Here is a 27,050-nt window from a genome sequence, read left to right on the forward strand (position 1 = left end):
CCGACGGCTAGACCCTGACGCGGCGGCGCCGGACTTCTGGGCCGCGGTCTGCAAACCCAGAGAGGGCGTGGGGAGGAGATGGTCTCCCCGGGCCGAGACGAGGCTGGGAGCTGCAAGCCCGAGAGAGAATCCCGCCCGGGACCCAGGAGACCTGGGTTCTGCTCTGCGCGGTGCCGTGGGCTCGCCCATTGACCCGAGGCAAGTTGCTTACCTGTTTTCCGTACCAGCCGGTGAGGAGGTTTCCGTCCGGAATCCACACAGCCCCAGTCTGGCGGGGTCCCTTGGTAGAGTGAGATTCCCGCCGAGATCCGCGCGTCACAGCCGGCGAGCACCCGGCCCTGTGTCCCCCAGGTGGCCAGTCGTTTTGCCGGGGGCCGCGGCGTCCGCCTGGGATGGCGTTGCCTGCGGCGGGGGCCTGGCGGCTCCCCCAAGCCTCTACCTGGGCCCCATGGTACCTGCCTTCCGTGGAGGGGAGTGAGGGGCCGGGGAGCCGCCCAGGTACAAGCCTGATGAAAGGATCAGAGAAGGACTGTCAGACCTATTGGGCATTTGTATTTGAAGTTATAGATCCAGTGTCGCGATTAATTACCTGTTCAGAGAGCTGAAGCTCCAACAAGAAGTTACCTCTTAATGTAGCTCCTTGCCTAAAGTGGGTGTACCATACTTAGTTTGGAAAGGACCTGGGGTGCCTGGGCGGCTCAGTCGTTAAGCGTCTGCCTTCAGCTCAGGTCATGATCCCAGGGTTCTGGGATGGAGCTCCACATCAGGCTCCCTGCCCTGCGGGAAGCCTGCTTCTTCTTCTCCCACTCCCCCTGCTTGTGTTTCCTCTCTTGCTGTGTCTCCCTCTGTCAAATAAATAAATAAAATCTTAAAAAAAAAAATACAGAAAAGGACCCATACTTATGGAAGACCATTTCTTTGGGCCCAGCTATAAAGAATTTGCCTACTGTTGGTGGGAGTGACCTCATAACTTGCATTACTGGCTTATTTTGATGGAGTTTTGCCCTTTTCTTCTCTGGTACAGATAGTAACTGTCTCTGTTGAAGTCCTCAGAGCTCCAGCCGGAACTGAGGCACTAGCAGGTGTGTACAGCTGCTCATGCTTCTGTGCTGCCTGATTCACGTCATACACAGAAACAGAAGAGGCTTTCTGAAATCACTAGTACCATCCCTGCCTGTCACCTTCCCAAGGTTGGCTGTGTGAGTGTTTTGTTATATGGTGTCATGGAGGTCAAGGAGGAGGGAAAGGAAAGGGATGAGGGAAGGGAAAGATGCTGAGGGCCCAGAGGACACAGTGAGAGAGAGCTAGTTCCTGAGGTACCATGACCAGGGAGCACTGACCTTCCCACTAAATTACAGCGACCCAAATGTCCAGCACAATAGCCAGGAAGTATTCCCATTCTAGGTGCTAGGAATCAGTGCATTCTAGCGCCTGACAGATTCCAGTTTGTTACTGGCAGGCAATTCTTAGGGAATCCAGGTCATGTTCCCAAGGTCAGGAGTTGACCTCAAAAAGAGGCCACCCTCCTTCCTAAGTTCTCCAAGTCTGAAATGTGATCGTCAGTTGTATGGGCTATCTGCCGACTTACGATCCAGATTGTTGTCATAACAGGCAACAATTCCTGCATGATAAATTATGGGCCTGTCTAGCCCATTATGGGCCAAGATGAGCTTGTGGGATGACTGTCTCAGAGTTGGCCAAACTCAGGCTAAACGGCTGCAACATGGGCAATACTGGTGTTCACCGAGGAAGGCTAGGCAATGTGTTGCATTTTGATTTTCTATCACCATAGGTATCAGGTCTAGTATTCTTTTTTTTATCTAAAGATTTTATTTGTTTATTTGACAGAGATCACAAGTAGACAGAGAGGCAGGCAGAGAGAGAGAGAGAGGAAAGCAGGCTCCCTGCTGAGCAGAGAGCCCGATGCGGGACTCGATCCCAGGACCCTGAGATCATGACCTGAGCCGAAGGCAGTGGCTTAACTCACTGAGCCACTCAGGTGCCCCCAGGTCTAGTATTCTAAGCTCCCAGACCCAACCTGTGTCTGAGACCTAAGCAAAGCCTGAGCACTTCAGCTAAGACCACTTACAGGATGCCACACATTAGCATCATCCCTTTGATAAGCTGTTCCCAGATCCAATGACTTCATTGTCAGAACCAGACCTCACCACTTAACAGCTGCTGCCTTCTGGACACTGAGAATCCAGCCCTCAGACTCTATAGCATCCCCTTCTTTCCATCCAGTGGCATGGAAAGTAAGAGGCATTTTTTTAAAGATTCTATTTATTTATGCAACACACAGAGTGCTCACAAGCTGGGGGAGAAACAGGCAGAGGGAGAATCAGGCTTCCTGCTGAGCAGGGACCCTGGAATCATGACCTCAGCCAAAGACAGATGCTTAGCTGACTGAACCACCCACACATCCCAAGAGTTAGGCATTTGACTAAAGCAGCTAATTTATTCAGAAAAAATCCACAGCTACTTAAAGATTTTTATTTATTTTTAAGATTCATTTATTTATTTTGACAGAGCATGCGAGCAGGGGCAGAGGCAGAGGGAGGGAGAGAAGCAGACTCCCCACTAAACACAGAGCCCTACTGTAATGGGAACATGATCTCACGAACCTGAGATCATGACCTGAGCCGAAATCAAGAGTGGGATGCTCAACCTCCTGAGCTACCAGCTGTTCCTGCTTGAAGATTTTTAAAGTTAAGTGTTCAGGGTGCCTGGGTGGCTCAGTAGGTTAAAGCCTCTGCCTTCAGCTCGGGTTGTGATCCCAGGGTCCTGGGATCGAGCCCCACATCGGGCTCTCTGCTCAGCAGGGATCCTGCTTCCTCCTCTCTCTCTGCCTGCCTCTCTGCCTGCTTGTGATCTCTGTCTGCCAAATAAATAAATAAAATTTAAAAAAAATAAAAAGTCAGGTTTTCTTAACAGTGGCTTAACTGAATGATGAAGCTAGTTTTATTTTGTAATTTTTTTTTTTTCTTCAGAGCTGAGACTTCGGAGACTCCAGAGACTTCTTTCAGTACTCATAGAAACCTCCTAGCCTTGGTGATGGCACATGGGGACTGTTTACTTGCTCTTAGTCTGAATGACTGCCAAGAAGGAAGACAAAGGTAGAGCGGTCGGATCTCTGGCTCCCCCCATACTTCTAATCTCAGACCTTATTAAACTCCTTTTTGAGCCAAGGACAAAGCTCACTTGAACAAATGACTTTGAGTCATGAATGAAAACTCTTGCTCTTTCCACAGTGAGAAAGAATTAAGAGATGGACAGGTAAGCAAGCACTTCTATTTGAGAAAAAAGGTATTCATTTGGATATATTGTTATTAGTAATAACACCCAATATATCAAGAGAATGTAGAACTTTAGAAATGCTTTGGGAAAACCCTCATTATAATGCTCTTTGTTCTATTAAGAGGAGCTTCTGTTCCTTCACCTCTGAGTCAATTGCCTTTGCTAGTGGCGTCTTGTCTTTTCTTTTTAAAAGAGTTTATTTATTTATTTGTGAGAGAAAAAGAGTGTGTGTGCACAGGAGCAGGGAGGGGCAGATGGAGAGGGAGAAGCAGACTCACCATTGAGCAGGGACCCTGACCCCGGGCTTGATCCCAGGATCATGAAATCATGCCCCAAGCCAGAGGCAGCTGCTTAACAGATTGAGCCACACAGCCTTCCCCTGCCTTATTTTTTTAAAAAGTTTATTCATTTAAGTAATCTCTACACCCAGTGTGGGGCTCAAACTCACAACCCCGAGATCAAGAGTCATATGCTTTCTTTGCTTGTAGCTTATTTTCTAAGTGGGTCATGGCATTTTGTTTCAGATTTGTTTGGATGAGAGGAGAATGTCAACAGGGAATCCCCCCAAGTTATTTGTAATTTATCAATTTGGACTGTTTACCTTATTGACCCTTGTCAAACACATGCTTTGGCTTGATTATCCTCGGACTCTGGGTCCTGTGTGATATGTCTTTGTGTGAGCCTGGCAGCTAACCCTCCCTTCCTTACCTTTCTCCCTATCTGGTCCAGAAGTGGTCTTAATGGAGCTTGTGGGACAAAGCCTTTCCTTTGGGAGTCTAGGGAGGTTTTCTTCCCTGTATTAAGGTGAACTGTTCTCCCAGAGAGAAGTCTTTGGCCACTGGAGGGGACTGAATTGGAGATGGAAAGGAAGGATGGAATGAACCCTGAGCACACGGGCCTCTGCAAGTTGTTCAGGATAGTGAATCATCAGAATTTTTGAGAACACATTTGTGCCTAGTACTGTGCTAATGGGTGTTAGAAATAGAAAAAAGAAGTGTAAAAGAACGTTCTTTCACTCAAAGCCACAGGGCCTGATTTAAAGATAGGCTGTGTTGGAGGAAGTGAGAACTCTAGGGCTGTTTTGATGGACTGTGTAGTTTCAGCACACTCACAAAAAAGAAGTGGGGTCATGGGACTTATTATGTACAGATTCCGGGAATGTGGCAGGGATGAGTGTGTGGAGGGGGCAGTGAGCCAAGGTAGAGACAGTCCTCCGTCCCAGATCTTGAGCAAGAAGATAGGGAGTAGGGGAGCAAGCACCCCTATTACTTACAGGAGGGAAGGTCACTGGCTTTTCTCAGGCTCAACACTAAGTGGTTATTTTAAAAAAGTACCCGAGGAAAAGCAAGGCAGGAACTCGTAGCAGGAATCCTAAACTCGAGCGCTTATCTAAATGTCTGGGTTCTGGCTGTGAGCAGGGTTGTCATACTCCAGACACGTAGGAAGCAAATCTGAATAGCCGTTTTCTCGTCACTTAGGCCTGTTGCAGAGGGACGTGTGCTCCCGGTAGAAGGACTGGCTGTAGGACTGAAAGAAGGGAAGAGACCCTTGTAGCCCCAGGGTCGGGGTCAGGGGAGGCAGGCCACCTTGAGGAGGTAGAACCGATCTTGAAGGGACAGGAGGACACAGAAAAGGTGGCAGTAGGGGTGTCTTCTGGAAGAAAACCACATGACCCAAGGGATGGAGGTGAGAGGAGCTGCAGCAAGGGTGTTCGCTGGACTGAAGTGGGAAATACTCGTGAGGAGGCATCAAGAGGCCAGCGACAGAGGAGTCTGCTCAGCTGTGCTATGTTCCGGCATCCATTCTTGTGTCCGGGTCACAAAGAAATCACAGCTCTGTTTAAGGAGTAGTAGTTGGCAAAAATGTGTAAGAGGGATTAGAGTAACAGGGGCCTTGGGATTCTGGGGCCTTGACATAGCACTGAATTTTTTTGTTAAGTTATTTTCTTTTAATTTTTTTCCTTGTATTTTTAAAGATTTATTTATTTATTTGTCAGAAAGAGAGAGAGAGAAAGTGAGAGCACAAGCAGTGGGAGCAGCAGAGGGAGAAGCAGGCTCCCCGCTGAGCCGGGAACTCGATGGAGGACATTGTACCAGGACCCTGGAATCATGAACTGAGCCCAAGGCAGATACTTAACCCACTGAGTCACCCAGGCGCCCCTCCTCTTATTTATTTTAGAGAAAATAATACATTCACAATGTTCAGAATCTAAAAAGTGGGGAGCATATATTATAGTGAAAAACTGCTTTCTCCTCTTGTCCCCCAGCTACCCAGTTTTCTTCTGAAGGCAAAGTCATGCTTCCTTGGATTTAAGTCTGGAAATAGTCTTGGCAGAGACAAGCAAATATAGTTGCGTGTTTTCTAAAAATATAAATGGTAACACAGTGCATATACTTTGCCCTTTGCTTGTTCCACTTAATATATCATGTGGATTCTTCCATGTTGTCCATAAAACACTTTCTTATTCTTCTTTATGGCTAGATCAGAGCTCATTGAGTTAATATGCTTTTATTTGTGGAATTAGTCCATTAGTGGGCATTCGGGTTTTTCTAGCTTTTTGCTCTGACAAACAGTGCTACCACGAATGACGTTGTAAGCATGTCCTTTTGCACACAGACGAGTGTATCTGTTGGATAAATTTCTAGAATGCAGTTAAGGGCCTAAAATGGACAAAGCATGTACGATTTGTCAAGTATTGTCAAGCTGTGGAGGTGGGAACAATTTACTCTTCGGTGTGTTAAAACACTTGGCTTTCTAGCCAACACAGTGTGTTTTCACACTTTTTGAAATTTGCTCATGTGATAAGTGACAAATATTATCTCAGAACAGTTTTATATGACATGTCTCTTAATATGAGTAAGGGCGTAAGGTTGAGCATTTTGTGTTTGTTTCAGAGCAGTGCGAGTTTCCTCTTCTGTAAGCTGTCCATATCCATGCCTATTTTTCTACTGGGTTTGGTTTCTTTTCCTAACTGATTTATAGGATTTTTTTCAATATATTGGGAAAATTCATTCTGTATTTGATAATCTGAATTGTAGAAGTTGGTTAAGTGGTTTTGTTTTGTTTGTTTTTTTGAAGTTGGCCAAGTGGGTTGTTTTTTTTTTTAAGATTTTATTTATTTATTTGACAGATATCACAAGTAGGCAGAGAGGCAGGCAGAGAGAGGGGGAAGCAGGCTCCCCGCTGAACAGAGAGCCCGATGCCAGGCTTGATCCCAGGACCCTGAGATCATGACCCGAACCGAAGGCAGAGGCTTTAACCCACTGAGCCACCCAGGCACCCGGTCAAGTGTTTTTTTTTAATCTCTACTGGGCAAAGGTTTAGCTGAACAAAAAGGCTAAAAGTAAGGAAACTGCTTCACTAAACTCAGAATCCTGAGACCTTTCACATGAGACCTTTCACAGAGCCAAGAAATCTGCCATAACATTAAGCCTTTTGTAGTTTTTCTTAAGACGAGGTTAAGCAGAAGTTTTCCCTTCCAGGATTCCTTACAGTTGAGTTCCCAGGAGTTGATCTGTCTTTGTGTGGGTGGTATTGGGAAAAGGTGTGACATTTAAGCTGTCAGCTTCAGAGGACTGATTCGTTCCCAAGAAGCTGATCCTTCTTTGTCTTACAGGTTGAAAGTGTGTGTGCTGCGTATCCTTTACCATATGACAAGGACACCGGTGTTCTTCGGGCTCTCAGAGGAATTCCTGTATGTGTCACCCACACCCCAGGACTTCCCGCCTATACCAGCTGTTTTTGCATGCCGCTCTGTGGGGCCAGACACCAGGGACTCAGGAAGGCAGAGACCCCAATCACACTTGGGGGTGGAGTTGTGGGCCACAAACATGCAAAACAACCTCTAGCTAGTAAGATGATTGCTCCAGGGAAGCAGAATGTAAAGTGCAGTGGGAATACTAAAGGCACCTCACAGTCTCAATTGAGTTGTGTGAATTTTTGTTTATTCTTTAAGGAGAGCATATGCTTGTCTCCAGGTCACCCAACTTGTACATCAGAGTTGGAGTTTTCCATGTGTCTCTCTTTAAGATTGGCTTTAATCAAGCCATACTTCTGACCTCCAGTTCCAAGGACATTCTGTACCGCAGGTCGGGTACTTTTGTGTGTGTAGGAGGGTACGGTCTCACTCTCACACCGAAGGTCATCTGCCCCTGCAGATCTCAGAGTTGAAGAACCATGGCATCCTCCGGGCCCTGACAGCAGAAGCCAACGGATGGCAGCCAGGTGGTAAGGTTCCCTTCAGGGCCCTTGGAGCCTGGGTGGGGCCCAAGTCAGAGCTCCCCATGGTCTGCTTTTCATCATTGGAATTTCTCTCACTACATGTCCTATAGAATTTGACAAATTTATCATTCTTCAAGGAAAATTAGAATCAACACTGGATTAGAAGTCAAAAGATTCGAGTCCTGATTTAGCACTGCAAGCAGCTTATTATGTGCCTTGGGCAAACAGATGTCTGCCTTGAAGACTTCAGTGCCTTCGCTGTCCCCAGAGAGATATTGTAACAATGAAATGAGAGTGTATGTGAAGAGGATTTGAAAAAGTATCCTATTTTATCTGCTTTACATGATTCTTTCATATACTATATTTTAAATGCATTTCACTTGCTGATTTATGACACAGAAAGGTCCACTCACCAGGTGAGAAATAACCAGTTCTGGAGTCCCACATCTCTGGTTTAAGTCCTGCGTCTCTCACCTACCAACTATAGGACCCTGAGCAAGTTTCTTAACCTTCTAACCTTTACTGCACTTAGTTCATCTCTAAAACAAATTGGTCAGAACCTGAGTGATGGGAATTGCATAAGGATTACATGAGCTAAGGAGAAGTACGTAATGCACAGACTGTAAATCTGTAGTGATGCTCAGTGCTATGTATTATTATTTTGAAGTTCTATAAACTGAAAATGTAATCTCTATGAATATGGGGCTTCTAGATAGAAAAGTTATCTGGAGATCTATGAAGTTTCTTCTTAAATCTTTTTTAAAAATTAATTAATTAATTAATTAATTTGACAGAAAGAGACACAGCGAGAGAGGGAACACAAGCAGAGGGAGTGGGAGGGGGAGAAGCAGGCTTCCCACCTAGCAGAGAGCCCGATGTGGGGCCCGATCCCAGGACCCTGGGATCATGACCTGAGCCACCCAGGTGCCCCATATGAAGTTTTCTTCTAATAAAATTTTATCTTTGCTGTGTAGTGACAAACCCAACATTTATTAGAGATTTTGCCTTAAATGCCAAAATATTTTATATTTCAGTACAAGTAGCATTTGTGTACCAGGTATTTTTTAAAGATTTTTTACTTATTTGAGAGAGAGAGCATGTGCACGAGCAAGCATGGTGAATGGGCACGGGGAGGAGAGTCTCTAGCAGACTCTAAGATAAGCACTTGCTGAGCCCATGCAGAACTCAATCTCACAACCCTGAGAGCACAACCTGAGCTGAAGTCAGACTCGAGGCTCCTCTGTCCCACATATTTTTAGTTGTATTAAACAACAGTCTTTGAGGCACCTGGGTGGTTCAGTCGTTAAGCATCTGCCTTCGGCTTGGGTCATGATCCTAGAGTCCTGGGATCAGGCCCCCATGTCCGATTCCCTGCTTGGAGGGGAGCCTGCTTCTCCCTCTCTCCCTCTGCCACTCCCCCTGCTTGTGTTTTCTCACTGTCAAACGGATAAATAAAATCTTTAAAAAAAAAAATTGCAGTTTTCTTCCAGATTGCTCTCAGCTTTTTTAAATTGATAGGCTTATGAGGCACCGGGCTGGCTCAATTGGTGGAGCATACAACTCTTGATCTTGGTTGGGAGTTTGAGCACCATGTTGGAGATTACTTCAAAAAAATAAATCTTTAAAATGGGCGCCTGGGTGGCTTGGTCAGTTAATCACCTGCCTTTGGCTCAGGTCAGGATCTCAGGGTCCTGGGATCGAGCCCTGTGCCAAGTTCCTGGCTCAACAGGGAGTCTGCTTCTCTCTCTGAATCTCTCCCCACCACCACTTGAAGTCTCCCTCTCTCTCTCTCTCTCTCTCAAATAAATAAATAAAATCTTTTAAAATAAATAAATAAATGGGACTCCTGGGTGGCACAGTGGGTTGAGCGTTGGACTCCTGGTTTCCACTCGGGTTGTGATCTCAGGGTCGTGAGATCTGGCCCACGTTGGGCTCTGTGCTCTGTACGGAGGTCTGCTTAATACTGTCTTTCCCTCTCCCCCCAAAATAAATGTTTAAAAATAAAATAAATAGGTAGGTAGGTAGGTAGGTAGATAGATGGAGAGGCTTGCTAACTCAGTGATACTGTTTCCCATATGGATAAGTAGAAGAGAGCCCAAATCAAGAAGGCAGTTGAAAAAGGAAGAAAAGTAGAGAACTGTACTGAGTGAGCTGCATTCGCTATCCTGAAGATTCGTGTTTTGCCTCCATTTTTTTCTGTTGGGGGAAATTAGTATTTATGTTAGGATCATCTTCAGATGAAGAAGAGTCTCCCTGTTTCCAAGAGGAAAGGGAAGAGGTGCTTTTGCTATGCCTTGGACCTTTGTCTCCAGTTTTTAGACACTAGATTGCAACTCCTAGTTGAGACCTTGCACTTTGTGTCAAGTAACCCACAGTTACAGCAGATTCCCAGGTGCTGGTGAGGTTTCTGCTCTGAGCTCACAACCTTCTGCCAAGTTGTTTGTAGGTGAAAGGCTGAAGGGCATCTGACTGGCTCAGTCAGTTAAGTGGCCAGCTCTTGATTTTGGCCCAGGTCATGATCTCAGGGTCATGAGATGGAGCCCCTCTTTGGGCTTTGCACTCAGTGGGGCGTCTGCTTGAAATTCCTCTCTCCCTCTGCTTCTCCCCCTGCTTGGGCTCTCATTCTTTCTCTCTAATAAACAAGTAAATCTTTAATAAAGAAAAGAGGGGCACTTGAGTGGCTCATTCGGTTAGACATCTGACTTCAGCTCAGGTCATAAGCTCAGGGTCCTGGGATCAAGTCCTGGAAGGGACTCTGTGCTCAGCAGGAAGCCTGCTTCTCTCTCTCTCTCTCTCCCCCTCTCTTTCTGCCCCTCCCGCCACTCATGCTCTCTCTCTCTCTCTTTCTCTCTCTCTCTCAAATAAATAAAATCTTTAAAAAAAAAAAAAAGTTTGACCAAGTTGCTTGAAATGAAGAGGTGCAGGGTGAAGAGTCTGTGAAGCCAGGTGCCAGCGCGGGTGAGGGGTGACGCAGCCCTCGTCAGCGCCCTCACCAGCAGTCCCTGCTGCTGCCCCTCTCTTTTTGTTTGTTTGGTTTGTTTTTTGTTCAGCTGCTTTCTCCCTCCTTTTCATCATCCAGGGTCCAGATTGCTGGAAGGAAATTTTATTTTCTTCATATAGTTTGTATCCTGATGAAGTTACCTACCTTGGAAGCCCCAAGGCTCAGGGTCCCAGTCCACCCCTGGTTGGGGCTTGCATGACTGAATTCAGAAGTCCAGACCCATGTCACCCGCTGCCACTAGCTCCTGCGCTGCTGGACCTGAAGGGTCTCCGTTTTCTCCAAGTTGTATTGACTTCCTGTCTAGCAAATGGGGAAAGCCACAACAGGACGCGCGCCAGCAGTCTGGGTTAGAGTGACAGTTGCGTTTTGGAGAAAGGACTATGCGGTGACTATAGAGAACCTGTTTTGCTGCTTTTTCTCTCTTGCTTTTCCCCCCATTCCCGGTGCTTTTATTCATTCAGCAGACATTTGTTGAACCCCTGTCCTGTGTGGGGCACTGCCCTGGGTTCTGAAAAACGCTGTCCTCGTGTAGCGCCCCGTGTGGTGGGAGAGACAGTCACCACACTGAGGAGCCTGGGTGTCAGGGGCTCGAAGAGGCTCACGGGCTCCCTCTGCAGACTTAATGGAGTCAGGCTAGGTGGCTGGCTGAGGGAGATGTCAGAGTTCACTGAGGGTTGAGGAGGAACAACAAACAGCACAAGGGTTGGGACCTGGGGTGCAGGTGCCTGGGGTGACTGCAGGGGGAGAGCCATCTGAGCAAGGGCACTGAAGGTGCAAGGGGCTGAGGAAGTTGGGGAGTTCTGGATACCCTTAGCACACAGCTGGGGGTAGAAGAAATATCCAAATGGTGGGGTTATTTAGATGCTGTGCTGAAGACTTTGGGTTTTATCTAGAGAGTCATGATGGAGAACCCCTGGAGGTTTTCAAGTAGGGGATTGGCATCAGATCTGCCTTTTCGAACGCTCACTCTGGCCCCCGTGTGGAGAGGGTATTTGAGGGCACTGGGACCCAAGGACAAGGCTGAGGCTGCAGCAGCGATCCAGACTTCCCCAGGTCTCAGAGGGTCTCCTTTTCTTTTGACTGCAGTTGTGAATGCGGAGGTGCTCAGAGCCCAAGAAGAATGGGAAGCTGTGGACAACATCCAGACAGAGCCAGGTAACCGCAGGAATGGCATTCCACTGCTAATGAAGCTCCCATCCACATGTAGCTAGCGTTTCTGTGGCCCTGGGGTTAGGACACAGAATTCCTGAGAGTTCCCATTTTAGCTCCCTGACTCAGGATACAGTACCTTTCTAATCCAAAGATCATGACATTCCACCTCTGGAGGAAATGGGAGTGAATGCCACGGGAAAAGGGCTGCCATCTACTCAGGCCTGAGAGAAGACAGGGAGTACCTTGGTCAGGGTCGCTTCTGCAGGGTGATGAGGTTGGACAGAAGGATGGAGGCAGGCAGCCAGGGTCCCGGCCCAAGGGTAAGCAGGTTGTTCACTATACAAGGAGGTCTCTGGAGATAGGGACTAAAGCCATCTGCTGGAAGGCTTTGAGGGCTGGATAAAAATTGTTTCACTTAGTGTTCTGACAGGTTTGGATGAACCTGCAGGAGGGTGGAACTCGGACCCATATCTAGCTCGAGCTATACCTGGGCTCCTAGAAAGTCATTACAGTGGACTATGTCAGTCATCCCCGACATTGCTAACGGATACGTTCATTCCCTGTGGACTGTACCAGAGGCTGGAGAGGGGGTCATTCATATACAGGGTGTGAAAAAGGGCAAAGTGGAAGTGAGGAAAGTTCCCGAAACAGACCTTGGCATGCTCCTCTGTGGGTACCTACTCCGGGCAGTGACTTGCCTCCTCACAGATGAGTGGACTGGGACCCCTTGCAGGGCAGATCTGCCCCTACTCACTGCAGAGGTCAGTCTAGCAAGCTCCTGAACAGCCTGGTCTAAGAAGGGACCTGGCCCAGCAGAGAATGCCAACCCCTTAAAAGAAGATCGGTTTTAGCTGTAGATATCTGATGTCTGTCCCTGAAAGCCAGTGTTTGGCTTAGAGGTGATGATCAGAAGGCCCCCAGTGAATGTGCACAGACAGAATGACTACCATTATAAATCTGAGAGTGTCTTCCCTTTTGCCACAGGGAGCCAGGCCAGTGTAGACCAGCCTGGGCAGCTGATCTCCTTCAGTGAGGCTCTGCAGCATTTCCAGACTGTGGACCTCTCTTCCTTCAAGGTATGAAAGTAGGGAGTTTGGGGTCTCAGGCAAAGCATCTTCCCAGGAGCCAGGTTTCTATCCCACCAACCTAGGGCACTAGGCAAGCAAGATGGAAACTTCCAGCTGAGGACCCTACCTCACCTAAGAAATCTTGGAGCACAGAATCAGGGGTGGCCAAGGACCCAAGGTTCATGCAGGAACCCAGTGACCTTTTTGGGACTGTGTCCCCAGAGCTCTTGTGGCCCTGCTATACACAGGTCTATGTAGCTGCTCCCTGCTCTTCCCTCTTAGGGATGGGGAGGTCTAGAATCAAATGTTAGATAGTTACTTAGGGAAGCAAGGCATGCCGTCTAGAAAGCTGAGTAATTCATGACTATTGTAGAAAAATCTATCATTCCCTGAACGTATCAGGGAGCCAGAAGTTATTTGGGAATTTTAAAAATATGTGGGGTTGGAAAAAGAAACATTGAGGAAAATAAAAGCTGGTGGACTTTCTGGGGCATCTTGAGTGACTAAGAGTAGTTTTAGAAGATTGTGATTTCAAAGGCTCCTGGGCGGGCTCAGTGGGTTAAAACCTCTGCCTTCGGCGCGGGTCATGATCCCGGGGTCCTGGGATGGAGCCCTGCGTCTGCTCGGCGGGGAGCCTGCTTCCCTTCCTCTCTCTCTGCCTGCCTCTCTGCCTGATTGTGAGCTCTGTCTGTCGGGTAAATAAAATCTTTAAAAAAAAAAAAAAAAAGATTGTGATTTCAGGGGCACCTGGGTGGCTCAGTTGGTTAAATGTCTGCCTTCGACTCAGGTCATGATTCCAGAGTCCTGGGATCAAGCCCCACATGAGGCTCCTTGCTTAGCAGGAAGTCTGCTTCTCCCTCTCCTTCCCGCTCATGCTCTCTCTATCTCTGTTTCTCTCAAATAAATAAATAAATAAAATGTTTTAAAAAAGAAGAAGATTCTGGTTTCAGATCTTCAACCTAAAACCTCAGAGCTTCAAGAGAGGCTGAAAAGTCAAGAATCAGATTGGTTCATGGGATGCAGAGGGTCAGAAGCTACCAAAATCAGAATATTCTAAGGCCTGCGGCAGTGGCCCTTGAGCAATAAGTCAGCATGACCTGATTTAGGAGGTGCCCCTGTGGAATGGACAGAATGCTCCAGCAATCCCTCAGGTATCCAGCTCCAAAAGTCCCCACTAGACTCCCCTCCTCACTGGCTCCCTTGTCCTGGAAGTTGAGAGGACTGCTAGGCTGTGTAATTTATGCCCTTTGCAGAAAGAGATGGACCTATAGAAGGGAAAACAGCCCTGCTGGGAAGCCTGGCCTGGCTTGGTTGGACCAAAGCGGGGTCCCCGTGTTAGCTATCTCTGGCCATCAATGGAAGAGTAGCTCTAGACAAACCCAAAGGAACAAATGCAGACAATGGGCTAATAATGCCTATACTTGGGGACATTTGTTTTCTTTTATTTCTCTTTTCTTTAAGATTTTATTTATTTATTAGAGAGCAGGAGCAAGGTGAGGGGCAGAGGAAGAGGGAGAAGCAGGCTCCCTGCTGAGTAGGGAGCCAGACCCAGGGCTTCATCCCGGGATCCCAAGATGATGACCTGAGCCAAAGGCAGACGCTTAACCAGTAGAGTCACCAGGTAGCCCAGGGACATCTCTTTTCTACTAATAAAAATCCTGGGAGCCAGCAGAGCCTGTGTCTGGAGATGGAGCCTGTGCTTCATAGCCCCTACCCCGTTTCCCTGGCCCAGAGACTAGCCAGTTAGTTGAGGAAGCTACTTCCTTCTACAAGTCCCTGTACCAATCCTGATGGTAAGTTAGAGCAGGTGAACTCAGCCCCTTGCTCATTGCCTGCAACTTCCTCCCCAGAAAAGAATCCAGCCAACTATTCGAAGGACGGGGCTCGCTGCCATCCGGCACTGCCTCTTTGGGCCTCCAAAACTCCACCAGGGCCTCCGAGAAGAAAGGGACTTGGTCCTGACCATTGCTCAGTGTGAGTGCACGGGTGCTGCCACGAGCAGGGGCTGCGTATGTGGTCAAGCAGAGAGCACTGTTTGCACACCTGTTGCTGAGGTCTTGCATGCACCGTGTTGGCAGGGAGAGCGGGAGCTGTGGGGTGAAAACGTGGGAGAACACAGTCTCTTAGTACAGTCCAGCTCGATCTTATCTTGGTACAGTCCAGCTCGAATGTTACATTACCATTCTCTGAGAAATAGTCCTCTCCTGAGGGGTGGGCAGTCCGACAAAGATTGGGGGTGTATTTTCGGGCAGGTGGCCTGGATAGTCAGGACCCAATGCATGGCCGAGTCCTCCAGACCATCTACAAGAAGCTGACTGGCTCCAAGTTTGACTGCGCCCTCCACGGAGACCACTGGGAAGATCTGGGCTTTCAGGGTAAGAGACAGGAATGGATCATCTTCTTTTCCTTGACCCCTGAATCCAGAACTAGAGTGAGAGCCCAGATAGTCCCCTTCCTGTCATGCCAGCGCCCTGAGGCAGGGTATCAGGGGGAAGAGGGTGCGAAATGCAAAGGCCCAAGGTAAGCATGTTTACTGCGCTTTAGAAATAGTAAGAAGTGTGGCTGAAGTGGAAAGGTCCCTTGTGGCCTAAAAGGCCATTGTCAGACATTTACTCTAAGAGAGATGGAAAGCATCGAAGTGTTGGATTTGCAATCTGTTTTTTTTCTTTTTCCTCTTTCCTTTTAACACAGATGAAAATTTTGCTTTATACTATTTTATTTTTTGAGTGAAACAAATTGATTTCAGCTGTTTTTTGGATTATGCTACCCTTTTTTAAAAATCATATCAAGTTACATTTATATGGAATAGGAAAATGTCCTCATTTATTTTTTTTTTAATAAGGCTCCAGCTTGCCTTTCTTTCTTTTTTTAAAAAGATTTTATTTATTTATTTGACAGAGATCACAAGTAGGCAGAAAGGCAGGCAGGGCTGGGGGGGAAGCAGGCTCCCCGCTGAGCAGGGAGCACGATGTGGGGCTCAATCCCAGGACCCCGGGATCATGACCTGAGCCGAAAGCAGAGGCTTTAACCCACTGAGCCACCCAGGTGTCCCAGAAAATGTCCTCACTTAAAAAGGAAATTTTATGTACCCATAATTAATTGGTCTGTTGGTATTGACACGTTAAAATCCCTCTATCTTCCCTCATCTATAATACAATTCTATTATTTCCCTCCATATGCAATGAGAATCATGTCAGTGTTACAGTTTTTATTTCAACCATCAAACAATTTAGAAAACTCAAGAGGAGGAGCTAAGTCTGCTGTATTTCCCCAGATGCTTACTCTTTCCACTGCTCTGTTTTTGTTCTTAGATATTCCAAGATTTCTTCTTTTATCATTTCCTTTCTTTTTTTTTTTTTTTAAGAATTTATTTATTTATTTGTCAGAGAGAGAGGGAGAGAGAGCGAGCACAGGCAGACAGAGAGGCAGGCAGAGGTAGAGGAAGAAGCAGGCTCCCTGCCGAGCAAGGAGCCCGATGTGGGACTCGATCCCAGGACGCTGGGATTATGACCTGAGCCAAAGGCAGCTGCTTAACCAAATGAGCCACCCAGGCGTCCCTCATTTCCTTTCATTTTGAAGAACTTCCTTCAACCATTTTCTAAAGGAGGTCTGCTGGTGATAAATTCTCTAAGTTTCCCTTCCTCTGAGAATGTCTTGATTGCCCCTTCACTCCTCAAGGATCGTTTCTCTGGACAAAGAATTCCAGGCTGACAATACTTTTCATGTAGCGCTTGTACACTGTGCTTCTTGCTTCTGGCCTCCATGAGAAAGCTACTGTCATTTGAATTCTTTCTCCATGAGAGTTAAGGAGTTGTTTCTCTCTGCTTTCAAGATCTTTTAGAGTTTTGCAGGAGTTTATGTTGTGTCTTAGTGTGGATTTCTTTGGGCTTTAACCCTATTGGGTTTGCTCAGCTTCTTGAACCTATAGGTTTATGTCTTTAGCCAAATATGGTCCATTTTCAGCCATTATTACTTCAGGTACCTTTTTTCCTTAATTTCAGTGTTGTTCACATACAATGTTATATTAGTTTCAGGCGAATAATACAGTGATCCGACAATTCCATACAACACCTAGTACTCATCAAGATAAGTGTTCTCTCAGCCCTTCACCTATTCACCCATCCCCTCACCCGCCTCCACTCTGGTAACCATCTGTTCCCTACAGTTAAGAATCTGTTCTTTTGGGGTGCATGGGTGGCTCAGTGGGTTAAGCCTCTGCCTTCAGCTCAGGTCAGGATCCCAAGGTCCTGGGATCGAGCCCCACATCAGGCTCTTTGCTCAACAGGGAGCCTGCCTCCACCTCTCTCTCTGCCTGCCTCTCTGCCTACTTGTGATCTCTGTCTGTCAAATAAATAAGTAAAATCTTAAAAAAAAAAAAAGAATTTGTTCTTTTGTTTGCTTTTTCTTTGTTCATTGTTTTGTTTCTTAAATTCTACATAAATGAATACTTCAAGTATTCATTGCTTTGTTTCTCTCTGATGTTCATCAGACTGGATAATTTCAATTGTTCCATCTTCAATTTCACCGATTCTTTCCTCTGTTGTCTCTATTCTGCTGTTGAGCCCATCAAGTGAGTTTTTAATTTTAGTTATATTTTTCAGTTGTAAGGGTTTTTTGTTTGGTTCTTTATACCTAATAATTCTTTACTGAGACTTTCTACTTTTTAAATTTTTTTCAAACTGTGTAATTATTTATTAAAGGCATTTTTGTGATAACTGCTATAGTAGTTTTCTGTTTTTGCTGTAACAAATTACCACAAATTTAGTAGCTTGAAACTACATAAACTTATTAAAATTAATTAATTTATTTAAGTACTCTCTACACCCAGCATGGGGCTCAAGCTCACAACTCCGAGATCACGAGTCCCACGCTCTTCCTGTGGAGCCAGCCAGCCCCTCACCACACAAACTTATTACCTTATAGCTCCGTAGCTCAGGAGTCCAAAACAGGTCTCACTGGGCTAAGATCACTGTGGCTGCAGGACTGCATTTCTTTTTGGAGACTCTTGGAAAGACTCCGTTTCCCGGCCTTTTCCACCTTCTAGAGGCTACCTCCACTCCTCCTTCTTCACAGCCAGGAACTTAGCATCTCCCTGAGCCTGGTTCTCTCCTCACATCTCTTTCCCTGATTCTGTGCTTCTGCCTCCTTCTCTCACTTTTAAGGACTCTTCTGATTACAGTGGGATCACCCAGAGAGTCCAGGATAACCTCCCTATCTGCTGATCGGCAACCTTAATTCTGCCTATGATCTTAGTCTCCCCTTGCCATGCAACAAAATATACTCCTGGGTTCTAGGGATTCGGACAAGGATGTCTTTGGAGGGACCATTATTTTGCCTGTAACTGCTGCTTTAAAATCCTTGTCAGGTAATTCCAACAGCTGTGTTATCTCAGTGTTGCTATCTATTAAGTATCTTTCTCATTCAAATTAAGATTTTCCTAGTTCCTAATGTAACAAATGATTTTTTTTGTTGTATCCTGGATATTTGGGGTATTATGTAATGACACTCTGGATCTGCTATAAATCTTTTATTTTAGCAGGCTTCCTCTGATGCTGAGCCAGTGGGGGAAGGAGGATGTCACTCGTTATTGCGGGGCAGGGGTAGAAATTTAGGTACCCCATTTGGGCTCTGCTGGTTCCACTGGCTAAGAGGGGCACCAGTGCTTCATTACATGACTCATTACAGGAGTCCTGTGTGGACTCCACTGACGACACAAAGGTATGGGGCTCAGTCCCAGCTCCCCAGTTTGCCGACACTACCCTAGTGAAGCTAAGGGGCACCATGTTACAGTCAGGCAGGAGTGGGAGTCCAGGTTCCCCACTTGGCCTAACAAAGGTAGCCAAGCCCTTGAAGCTCAAGGGAGGGGGGACTTCATTTGGCATTGGGTCGCCCTTCAGTTCCTCCTCTCGGTTACAGGAGCGAATCCAGCCACAGACCTGAGAGGAGCAGGCTTCCTTGCCCTCCTACACCTGCTCTACCTGGTGATGGACTCCAAGACCTTGCTGATGGCCCAGGAGATTTTCCGTCTATCTCGTCACCATATCCAGGTGGGGCTTTGCTGGGCAGCTAGAGAAGAGGGCTGTGGAGCCATTGTTGGTACAGAATGCTCTTGAACAACCAGGAGAACCTCACAGGGGGGCTGTCTCTAGTTGCTCAGGGATCTCAGGACAACTGACGCAAGCCAGGACCAGGTTTCCCCCACTAGCCTGACCTGTGCTAGAATCTGAGCTCCACCACTCAGTGTGTGTCTCAGGCAAGTGCTTCAACTCCTCAAAGCCTTGTTTTTTTTCATCTGTAGAATGGAAATCAGGGACACTTCAGCTGGACAATTAGAAAGATTAAATGAGATGTGTACCAGAGCACTAGGCACAGCTGTGATGTTAATGTGTCAACTCACTGTCATCCCTGAGAACATCCCTTGAGCAGCAGTAGGTTCTCTTAACCCTGAAGGAGGAGAGTTAGCTTGTTTGTGCTCCAGAGGAGGAGATCAACCTATGAGGGGCAAGGGACACATGGTCTTACTGACAGACCAGATGTGGCTTCTGTAGCTATCGGTCTGTCCAAGCCTTCTTTGGGGTTGGGTTTAATGGTTTTGCCAGATAGTAAAGGGTGGTAGTCCCACCATTTTAGAAAACAAATCTGACCTGTTCCCTGCCATTCACCTATGCCACATTCATGGGACCTGGAATTCATCCAGTAAATAAACTTCTCTTCAGTATTCCCTATGCTTGTTACTGTGCTTAGTGCTTGGGACACATCCATGTACAAAGATCCTTCTAGCAGAGATGACAGGGCAGTGAGCCCAACACATAAATAAATGATAAGAGTATGTTCAAAGGTGGCAAACACTAAGGAGAAAAAACAAGTAGGTTAGGAAAATATGAGGAGTACATTTTTTTAAAGATTTCATTTATTTATTTGAGAGAGAGCACAAGCAGGGGGAGCAGCAGACAGAGGGAGAGGGAGAGCAGGCTCCCTCTCTCGATCCCAGGGTCCTGGGATCATGACCTGAGCCGAAGGCAGACGCTTAACCGACTAAGCCACCCAGGCGCCTCCATGGGGAGTATTTTACAGGGTGCTCAGGCTAACTCTCACGAGAGGGTGGGAATTAAACCTGACCTTGAAGGAGGTGAAGGTGTTGGCCCAGTTGGTGTTTGGGGGAGAACATTCCATGCAGAGGGAGCACTAGAGCAAAGCTCCTGAGGAAGGATCATATCTGGCACGTGAAGAGGTAGCAGGGAACCAGCTGGAACAGAAGGAGCCCAGGAGAGCAATTGGAAGGGAGGTCCTATGGCGAACAGGGAACAGATGGCAGAGGGCCTGGTAGGCTGTGGTAAGGACTTTCAGTTTTACTCCAAATAAAGTGAGGGTTTTCGCAGCCTGGAGTACGTGATCCAATCTAACTTTTTAAATGTATCCTATCAGCTGCTAGGTTGAGAATAGTCTATAGTGAGGGCTTTTATAATCAAGTCAGAGATGCTGGGTATTTTCAGAGGAGGTGGTATGAAGTGGTCAGATTCTGGATGTATAAATTTTTTTTAAAGATTTTATTTATTTATTTGACAAGTAGAGATCACAAGTAGGCAGAGAGAGAGGGGAGGAAGTGGGCTCCTTGCTAAGCAGAAAGCCCGATGTGGGGCTCAATCCCAGGACCCCGAGATCATGACCTCAGCTGAAGGCAGAGGCTTAACCCACTGAGCCACCCAGGCACCCCCTGGATGTAGAATCTTGAGCTCACGGGCTTAAGAAAGTAGAGCCAAGGGGTGCCTGGGTGTCTTGATTGCCCCTTCACTCCTCGAGGATCATTTCTCTGGACGGAGAATTTAATTATTTATTTGAGAGAGAGAGAGAGAGCCTGAGCATGAATGGCGGGGAGGGACAGAGGAGGGAGAGAGCGAGAAGCAGACTCCCCACTGAGCACAAAGCCCTGTGTGAGCCTTGATCCCAGAACCCTGAGATCATGACCAGAGCTGAAGTCAGACACCTACCCAACTGAGCCACCCAGGCGCCCCCAGCCCCCCATTTTAGATAGAGGCCCAGAGAAGGGAAATGACTTGCCAAAGGTCCCACAACTAATCAGTATTTCCTATAGGTCATCTCTGACCTCAGTGTCTCCCTTCTTATGATTCATGAAGGCTCTCTTGTAAGTGCTTCCTGCAGAAATACGGAAATACGGAAGCCAGGATAGAGAGTTTTTGCCAGCTCAGAATTCCTCAGTTGAATGAGGGGAGGGAGCAAGCCATTCAGATATCTGTGGGAGGAGCATCACAGACAGAGGGAGCAACAGGATGAGAGGGGAAATGCTGGGAACTTGATCAGCAGGGACGGCAGGGACAGGCAGGGACCCAGACTGACCAGTTTGACCAATGTGTTTCTCATCCCTTCACCTGCTGGCTTCTGGGATTTATGTTTACTCCTCCACAATATGCCTGTTGGACAATAAGATGGAATTGCAGCTTAACCTAATAAAACAAGAGGGCTGGTGCAGACATCGGGAAGCTAGACGCTCATTCTATCTGTGGTATTATTATGGAGCTATGATTTGAGACAAATCACTTCACCTCTCTGGACCTTAGTCTGGCCTAAAAAATTCCAAGGTCCCTTCCAGATTTATTGTATAATTTCTTGAACTATAAGCAATTCCGAGGTTTTAAAGTAAAACTTGACCTCAAGCCCTTATGAATCTTGAAAACACCGTTATCCAGGAGGCATGGTGTGATCAGAGGAGCAGCTGGGGACACAGCCCTGCCCATAACCAGTCCTGTTGTCTCCTAAGGGAAGAACTCAAGTTCAAGGTACCTGCGGTTCATCCTGCTAGAAGGGAGCTGACCAAAAATACAAGTGCTGGGCGGGAGGGGGGCAGGCTTCCACGGAATCCCAGCACGGAATCCCGGCAGGGTGGGTGTGCTTAGCCTACGCCGCCCTGAGAAGCGGAGCGGTTACAACACAGAGACACAGGGCACAACGAGCTGCTTGCTCAGGGCAGGCAAGGAAGCGGCTTATAATCGCGCTTAGTCACACACACACTCCCCTAGTCTTCTGTGCAGTTTCCACCCATTGTTTCATTCCACCAACATGACTGGCCGATGAAGAGGTAGGGCAGCAGTGATCCCTGCAAACTGTTTTCCAGCAAAGGAATGTGAGGGTCAGAGAGGTAAAGCTAGCAAAGGGTAAAGCTGGGCCTGGGACCTGCCTCCTGACAGCAGGCCTAGCAGCAGGCTCCTTAGGGCAGCTGTGGTCAGCCAGCAACCCACTTGAGAATCCCAGGCCCCTCCCCAGAACTACTGGGTTGAATCTCCAGGGGCGGGGCCATGTCAGCAGCCCCCACAAAAGATGACCTGGTCTTCCTTGCTTCAGGATTCCAAGGTGGTTAAGCCCCAGTGTGAGGGATGAGGAGAAGTGAAATCTTAAATGGAAACTCAAAACGGTCCAGGTCTGGTGTCCCCTGCTGTCCCTCAGTCAGTTCCCTAAACTCAGCCTCCTGGTGGTATTTCGCTGCAGGCAACACTTTCCAAGGCCAACAGAACTGCTGGAGAAAAGGAGACAGATCTGAATCCCAGTTTTTCTCTGCTTTTTAATAAGTGGGCTTGATTAGAATGTTCCCAAGAGTGAGTGAACACGAGGTATAGATCCTCTGTTAATTATGTTGCTGCCATATTCTTATTCCCTTATTAATTTTTAGACCGAGAAAAGGCAAAGGAGAGGTCAATCTTATACAAGGATGTGGTAGATAGGCGGTTCGTGAAGGCGTAAATGTGTTGCCACTGACCTCAGCCGCTCATGCTGAGGCAAGGATGACGATCATGAACCGTTGTTAGCACCTCCTCGGACTGGCACCGTGCTTAGTGTTTTGCATATGTGATCTAGATTACTTCTGACAGTAACTCTGGGAGTAGGTCCTGGGATAGATGGAGGAAACTGAACTGTAGATAATAAAACCTGTCTCGGGGAGTGTGATGTTAGTGACTTGACTCCATCCAGCATGGCACACGTGGCAGGGTCCCCGGGACCACCCTCAGGGTCGAGGATGTGCTGGGAGGACCCACGGGACTTGGTCTGTAGTTGTACACACAGCTCTCATCTAGTCCAGCAAAAGCAAAACCAGCAGAGGGAAGGAATGCATGGGACAAAACTGTAGGAAGTCGGCTGGGCTTCCTTCCCAGAGTCCTCTCCTGGTGGAGTCACACGGGACACACTTAATTCCTCCAGCATTGAATTGTGTGGCACGGGAAATGTTGCCAGCTAGGGAGCTCACTATGGAGAGACTCAGTCCCCAAGGTTTTAAGGGGGGGGCACTCGTGCAGATACCATCTGTGTGGCACATACCCAAATGCTGGAATCACAGAGAAAAAGCAGATATTCATAAATCTCATTGTTTGCACAAACAGCTTAGGTGCATGAGTCATCCTGAGGGAATGGTGGGACCCCTTCCCAAATCCAGGTTCCCAGGTGCCAGCCAGGGGCCACCCCTGCAAGCAGGCCTTTCTAAGGACAGCAGTCTCAGGCCTGGTGTGTTAACTCTTCCTGCACGTCACTCAAAGGTACTTTCTTTTTGGTTTTAAGACATGGGAAAGTTAAGTCTCACAGAGTTCAGGTGGCCTTTCTAAGGACACAAAGCTAGTAGGTGGCCAGGCCAAGATCTGGAACCCAGATGTCACAGAAGACCCCGAGAAAATTCTTTGTGGAGCCAGAAGGCCCTCAACAGTTCAGTGCTGTCAGACAGAACTTTCTGCAATGAAGGGAATGTCATATATCAGCACTGTCTGATACAGAAACTACTGAGCACGCATGGCTATGGAGCACTTGAAATAGGACTAATAGGACTGAAAACTTGAATTTTTTTCAACTAAGGAATTGAATGTTTAAGTTTGTTTAACTTTTTTAAAGAGGTTTTGTTTATTTATTTGAAAGAGAAAGCACAAGCAGGGTAGAGTGGGGAGGGGCAGAGGGAGAGGGAGAAGCAGACTCCCCACTAAACGAGGAGCCTGAGCCTGAGCCTGAGGCAAAGGCAGATACTTCACCGACTGAGCCACCCAGGTACTCGAATGTTAATTTTTTAATTAATTTTAAAAATTAAATTAATTAAATTTAATTTAATCAGGGCATGATCCCAGGGTCCTGGGATCGAGTACCTCATTGGGCTCCCTGCTCAGCCGGAATCCTGCTTCTCTCTCTTCCACTCCCCTGCTTGTGTTCCCTCTCTCACTGTCTCTCTCTCTCTCTCTCTGTCAAATAAATAAATAAAATCTTTGAAAAAGATAATAAACTTAAATAGTTCTGTGTTGCTACTTACTAATAGTGGACAGCACAGTTTTGCATCATAATGTAATGGCTTTTTCTTCTCAGGGGAAGCAGATGGGATAGACTTTGGCTCTTGTTCTAAACTATTGAGTGCACTGATCTGTGGGGCCCTCTCAGTGGGTGTCCTTGAGTATATGCAACAGTGGAAACTAACATATAATATATGGAAATGTCCTGGGAAAAGCCCCTCTTCATTTTCTTAGTTTTTTGTTATGAAAGAATGGGAAGGATGGGGCACCTGAATGTTTTGGTGGGTTTAGCATCTGACCCTTGGTCTAGCTCAGGTCTTGATCTCCAGGTCACGAGTTCAAGCCCTGCATTGGGCTCCACACAGGGTATGGAGCCTACTTTAAAAAAATAAAAAAGGAGCGTGCCCCTCCAAAAAATAAAGCATTAAAGTGGACCCCACAGGAAATTCTGAGGCCCCCCCTGGGGAAGCAGCCCTGCTGAACCCCATGCTGCCCCCTCTCTGACCTGCACAGCTAGTTCTCAGGCCTCTGTTACTGACAAATGGGGTGTGACAGCAAGTCAGGCTGACTTTCTACCTGCGCCGTCTACTTTTGAATGAAGTGCTTATGAGCAGTCAAATAAAAAGATGCCTAGAAAAGGGGAGAAGAGATTGTAGGAACCCGTAGGGTTAGATAACCAAGCCCCACCCCTCCTGTGTTCACCCTGCCCCCAAGGGGTGGTGCAGTGCTTGGGCAGCACCACGGTGGGTCTGGTGAATGAAGATCAAGGAGAGCCCATGGGTCAGGATGGCGAAGAGGCTGGAGAGCTAGCATGGGGGTTATGCCTGCCGGGAGTGAATTATCCTCAGTTGGGATCCTGGTTGCAGCCCCTCAGGAAGATGATTTCAGGTCGCTGAGTCCCAACCTCCTCATCTGGGAAATGGGATGATTATTGCAAAAATCAAGTGTGGCATCAGCAGTGTCAGCTGTTGCCTCCGGGCCGTGGCTGCCCCTGCTTACAGCCGGCCTTGCTGGGCTGTGGATGGCGGCTCCAGAAGGCAAGAGCCGGGGCTGCTGCTGACCCCTGCCCACTCCATTCCAGCAATTCCCCTTCTGTCTGATGTCTGTGAACATCACCCGCATCACAATCCAGGCCTTAAGGGAGGACAGCCTCTCCAGGTGAGTCCCCGCTGCTCAGTCGTGGCTGCTAGCTGGCTGACGACAGTGACCCAGCAGAGCCTGCTTCCCTCCCATCCCCACGCCATTCTCCCTGTTCTCTCTGGGGAGCCCGTGCCCGTCTCCCAACCCTGCCCTGGGGTTGAAGGCTGTGTGGGGAATGGTTCGCTGGGGGAATGGGGCTGGCCGAGGCACCCAGCTGTTAGCCGTTGTCTGTCGTCTGTCTGTTGTCTGTCGGCTGCTGAGCGCACCACCCCGCTTGTGCCATAGGGAGTGTAACCGGCAGCAGAAGGTGATCCCCGTGGTGAACAGCTTCTATGCCGCCACCTTCCTCCGCCTCGCACATGTCTGGAGGACGCAGCAGAAGACCATCGCTGACTCTGGCTTTGTCCTCAAAGGTGTGCTCTTTCTTTCTTGGAGAGGCCTGAACTCCCTAGCATCCCCCTCCCCAGATTCAGGGACCCCAGGGTGGTGGCTAACCTGGTTTGGACTGTGCTTCCCTTCCCCCCAGCCCCCCACTCACACCTTCTCGAGCTCCAGCTTCTCAAAGTCTCCATTAGCCCACCCTCTGGAGCCTGCTAGCTCTCCTTTCTCTGCCACCTGTCCTCCCTTTCTGGCCTCAGACTTAGGGTGGTCATGGTTTCTGAATCAAAAGCTGGGCCCAACAGTTGGACTAACCATTCCAAGTTGAGACTGTCCTGGTCAAGGTAGAAGGTGTGGTTGCTGTGGCTTTATCTGGTCCGTCATCCTCCCTCTCTGGTGACCCTCCATCTTAGAACACTCCTTCACCCTTCTCCCCGCGGGGTCTGGGATGAGCGCTGCCTAGAGCTGCTGGGCCCGGACTAGTGTGCAGTCCAGAACCCCGCCAAGCCTTTTGTTCTCCAATCCTCTGTTCCAGACTTGGAGGTGTTGGCCAAGAAGAGCCCTAGGCGGCTGCTCAAGACTCTGGAAATCTACCTGGCTGGAGTGTCAAAGGGACAGGCCTCGTTGTTGGGAGCACCGAAGTGCTATGGGCCACAAGCCCCTCACTCCAAGGATCTCACCTTCACAGGCGTGTGTGACCTGCCACCACATTCATCCGAAGGCACGTGGCTGATCTGACCAGCCCAAGGCCGACAGAGACACTTGAAGGCTGGGCCAGAGGGGCTTGGGAGGGTGTGTGGTGCATTGTGCCAGGTGTACCCTGGCTGGGCCTGGTTGGGGAGGCCAAGGACCCTCACCCAGTGAGACTTTCAGGTTAGTTAGACCCATCCCACTCCCCACAGAACCGCCTCCAGACCAAGAATTTGCCGTAATTGGAACTGAGTTAGTTGAGAATTGGTTTCCAGGTGAACAAGTGGATGGGTCATGAGGTGGGAAGGCCCTGCGTGGGTGTTCCCCGTATCCCGCTGAGAGATATTCCCACACAGAGGGGCCAGAATTCTGAGTCGCTGGGCAGCAGGGCTCTCGGGCTGTGGGTGTCCCCAGGACAGGGACCTGCAGCTAGAATTTGAAGGGAGAAGGTAGCCATCGTAGCAGCCAGTGGGGCAGCATGAACCAGGGCAAGAGGCCTTCTCTCCATCCTCTCCCGAGCTGGTAGCCGGGCCCCTGCGGGTTTCTGGTCTGGACTTATCCCACCCTCCCCTCTCCCTATCCCTTAGTTTATGTCACAGAACCAGCTTTCTGGTGGGTGTCTCCATTGCTGCCCACCCTGCCCATCCCGGCTGTCTGCCAGCTGGGCACCCCCCTGCTGCACACCCCCTACCCCGTGGAGGTGTGCACTTCCCATCAGGGATGGTTTCTGGCCTGGTTGAAGGAAGGAGGAGATTCACACACCAGCAGTTTTTGAATAAAAGAATTGTTCTAGGTCAGGTGCCCCAAGTGTTTTCCTCCAAGACAAGCCTCGTA

At 48.1% G+C, this 27,050-nt stretch overlaps 1 protein-coding gene across 4 annotated transcripts; it reads left to right on the forward strand.

Annotated features, from left to right (window-relative positions):
• Positions 1 to 1,028: 1,028 nt before the first annotated feature.
• ELMOD3 (ELMO domain containing 3) lies at positions 1,029 to 27,013 on the forward strand. 4 transcript variants are annotated; one of them, XM_044261535.1, is made up of 13 exons: positions 1,029 to 1,199; positions 2,991 to 3,116; positions 3,252 to 3,276; positions 6,914 to 6,991; positions 7,455 to 7,524; positions 11,606 to 11,674; positions 12,656 to 12,747; positions 14,589 to 14,712; positions 14,991 to 15,113; positions 18,655 to 18,785; positions 25,090 to 25,166; positions 25,434 to 25,561; positions 26,062 to 27,013. In XM_044261535.1, the coding sequence occupies exons 1-13, from the start codon at positions 1,099 to 1,101 to the stop codon at positions 26,262 to 26,264; spliced, it is 1,347 nt and encodes a 448-aa protein (XP_044117470.1). In that variant the 5' UTR covers positions 1,029 to 1,098; the 3' UTR covers positions 26,265 to 27,013. The 4 variants fall into 4 exon arrangements, with proteins under 4 accessions (XP_044117470.1, XP_044117471.1, XP_044117472.1 ...); XM_044261536.1 differs by having other exon boundaries at positions 1,029 to 1,190; XM_044261537.1 differs by having other exon boundaries at positions 1,029 to 1,190; positions 2,991 to 3,276.
• The last annotated feature ends 37 nt before the right edge of the window (positions 27,014 to 27,050 follow it).

Source organism: Neovison vison, chromosome 8, assembly GCF_020171115.1.
Source record: "Neovison vison isolate M4711 chromosome 8, ASM_NN_V1, whole genome shotgun sequence".
Taxonomy (NCBI): Eukaryota; Metazoa; Chordata; class Mammalia; order Carnivora; family Mustelidae; genus Neogale; species Neogale vison.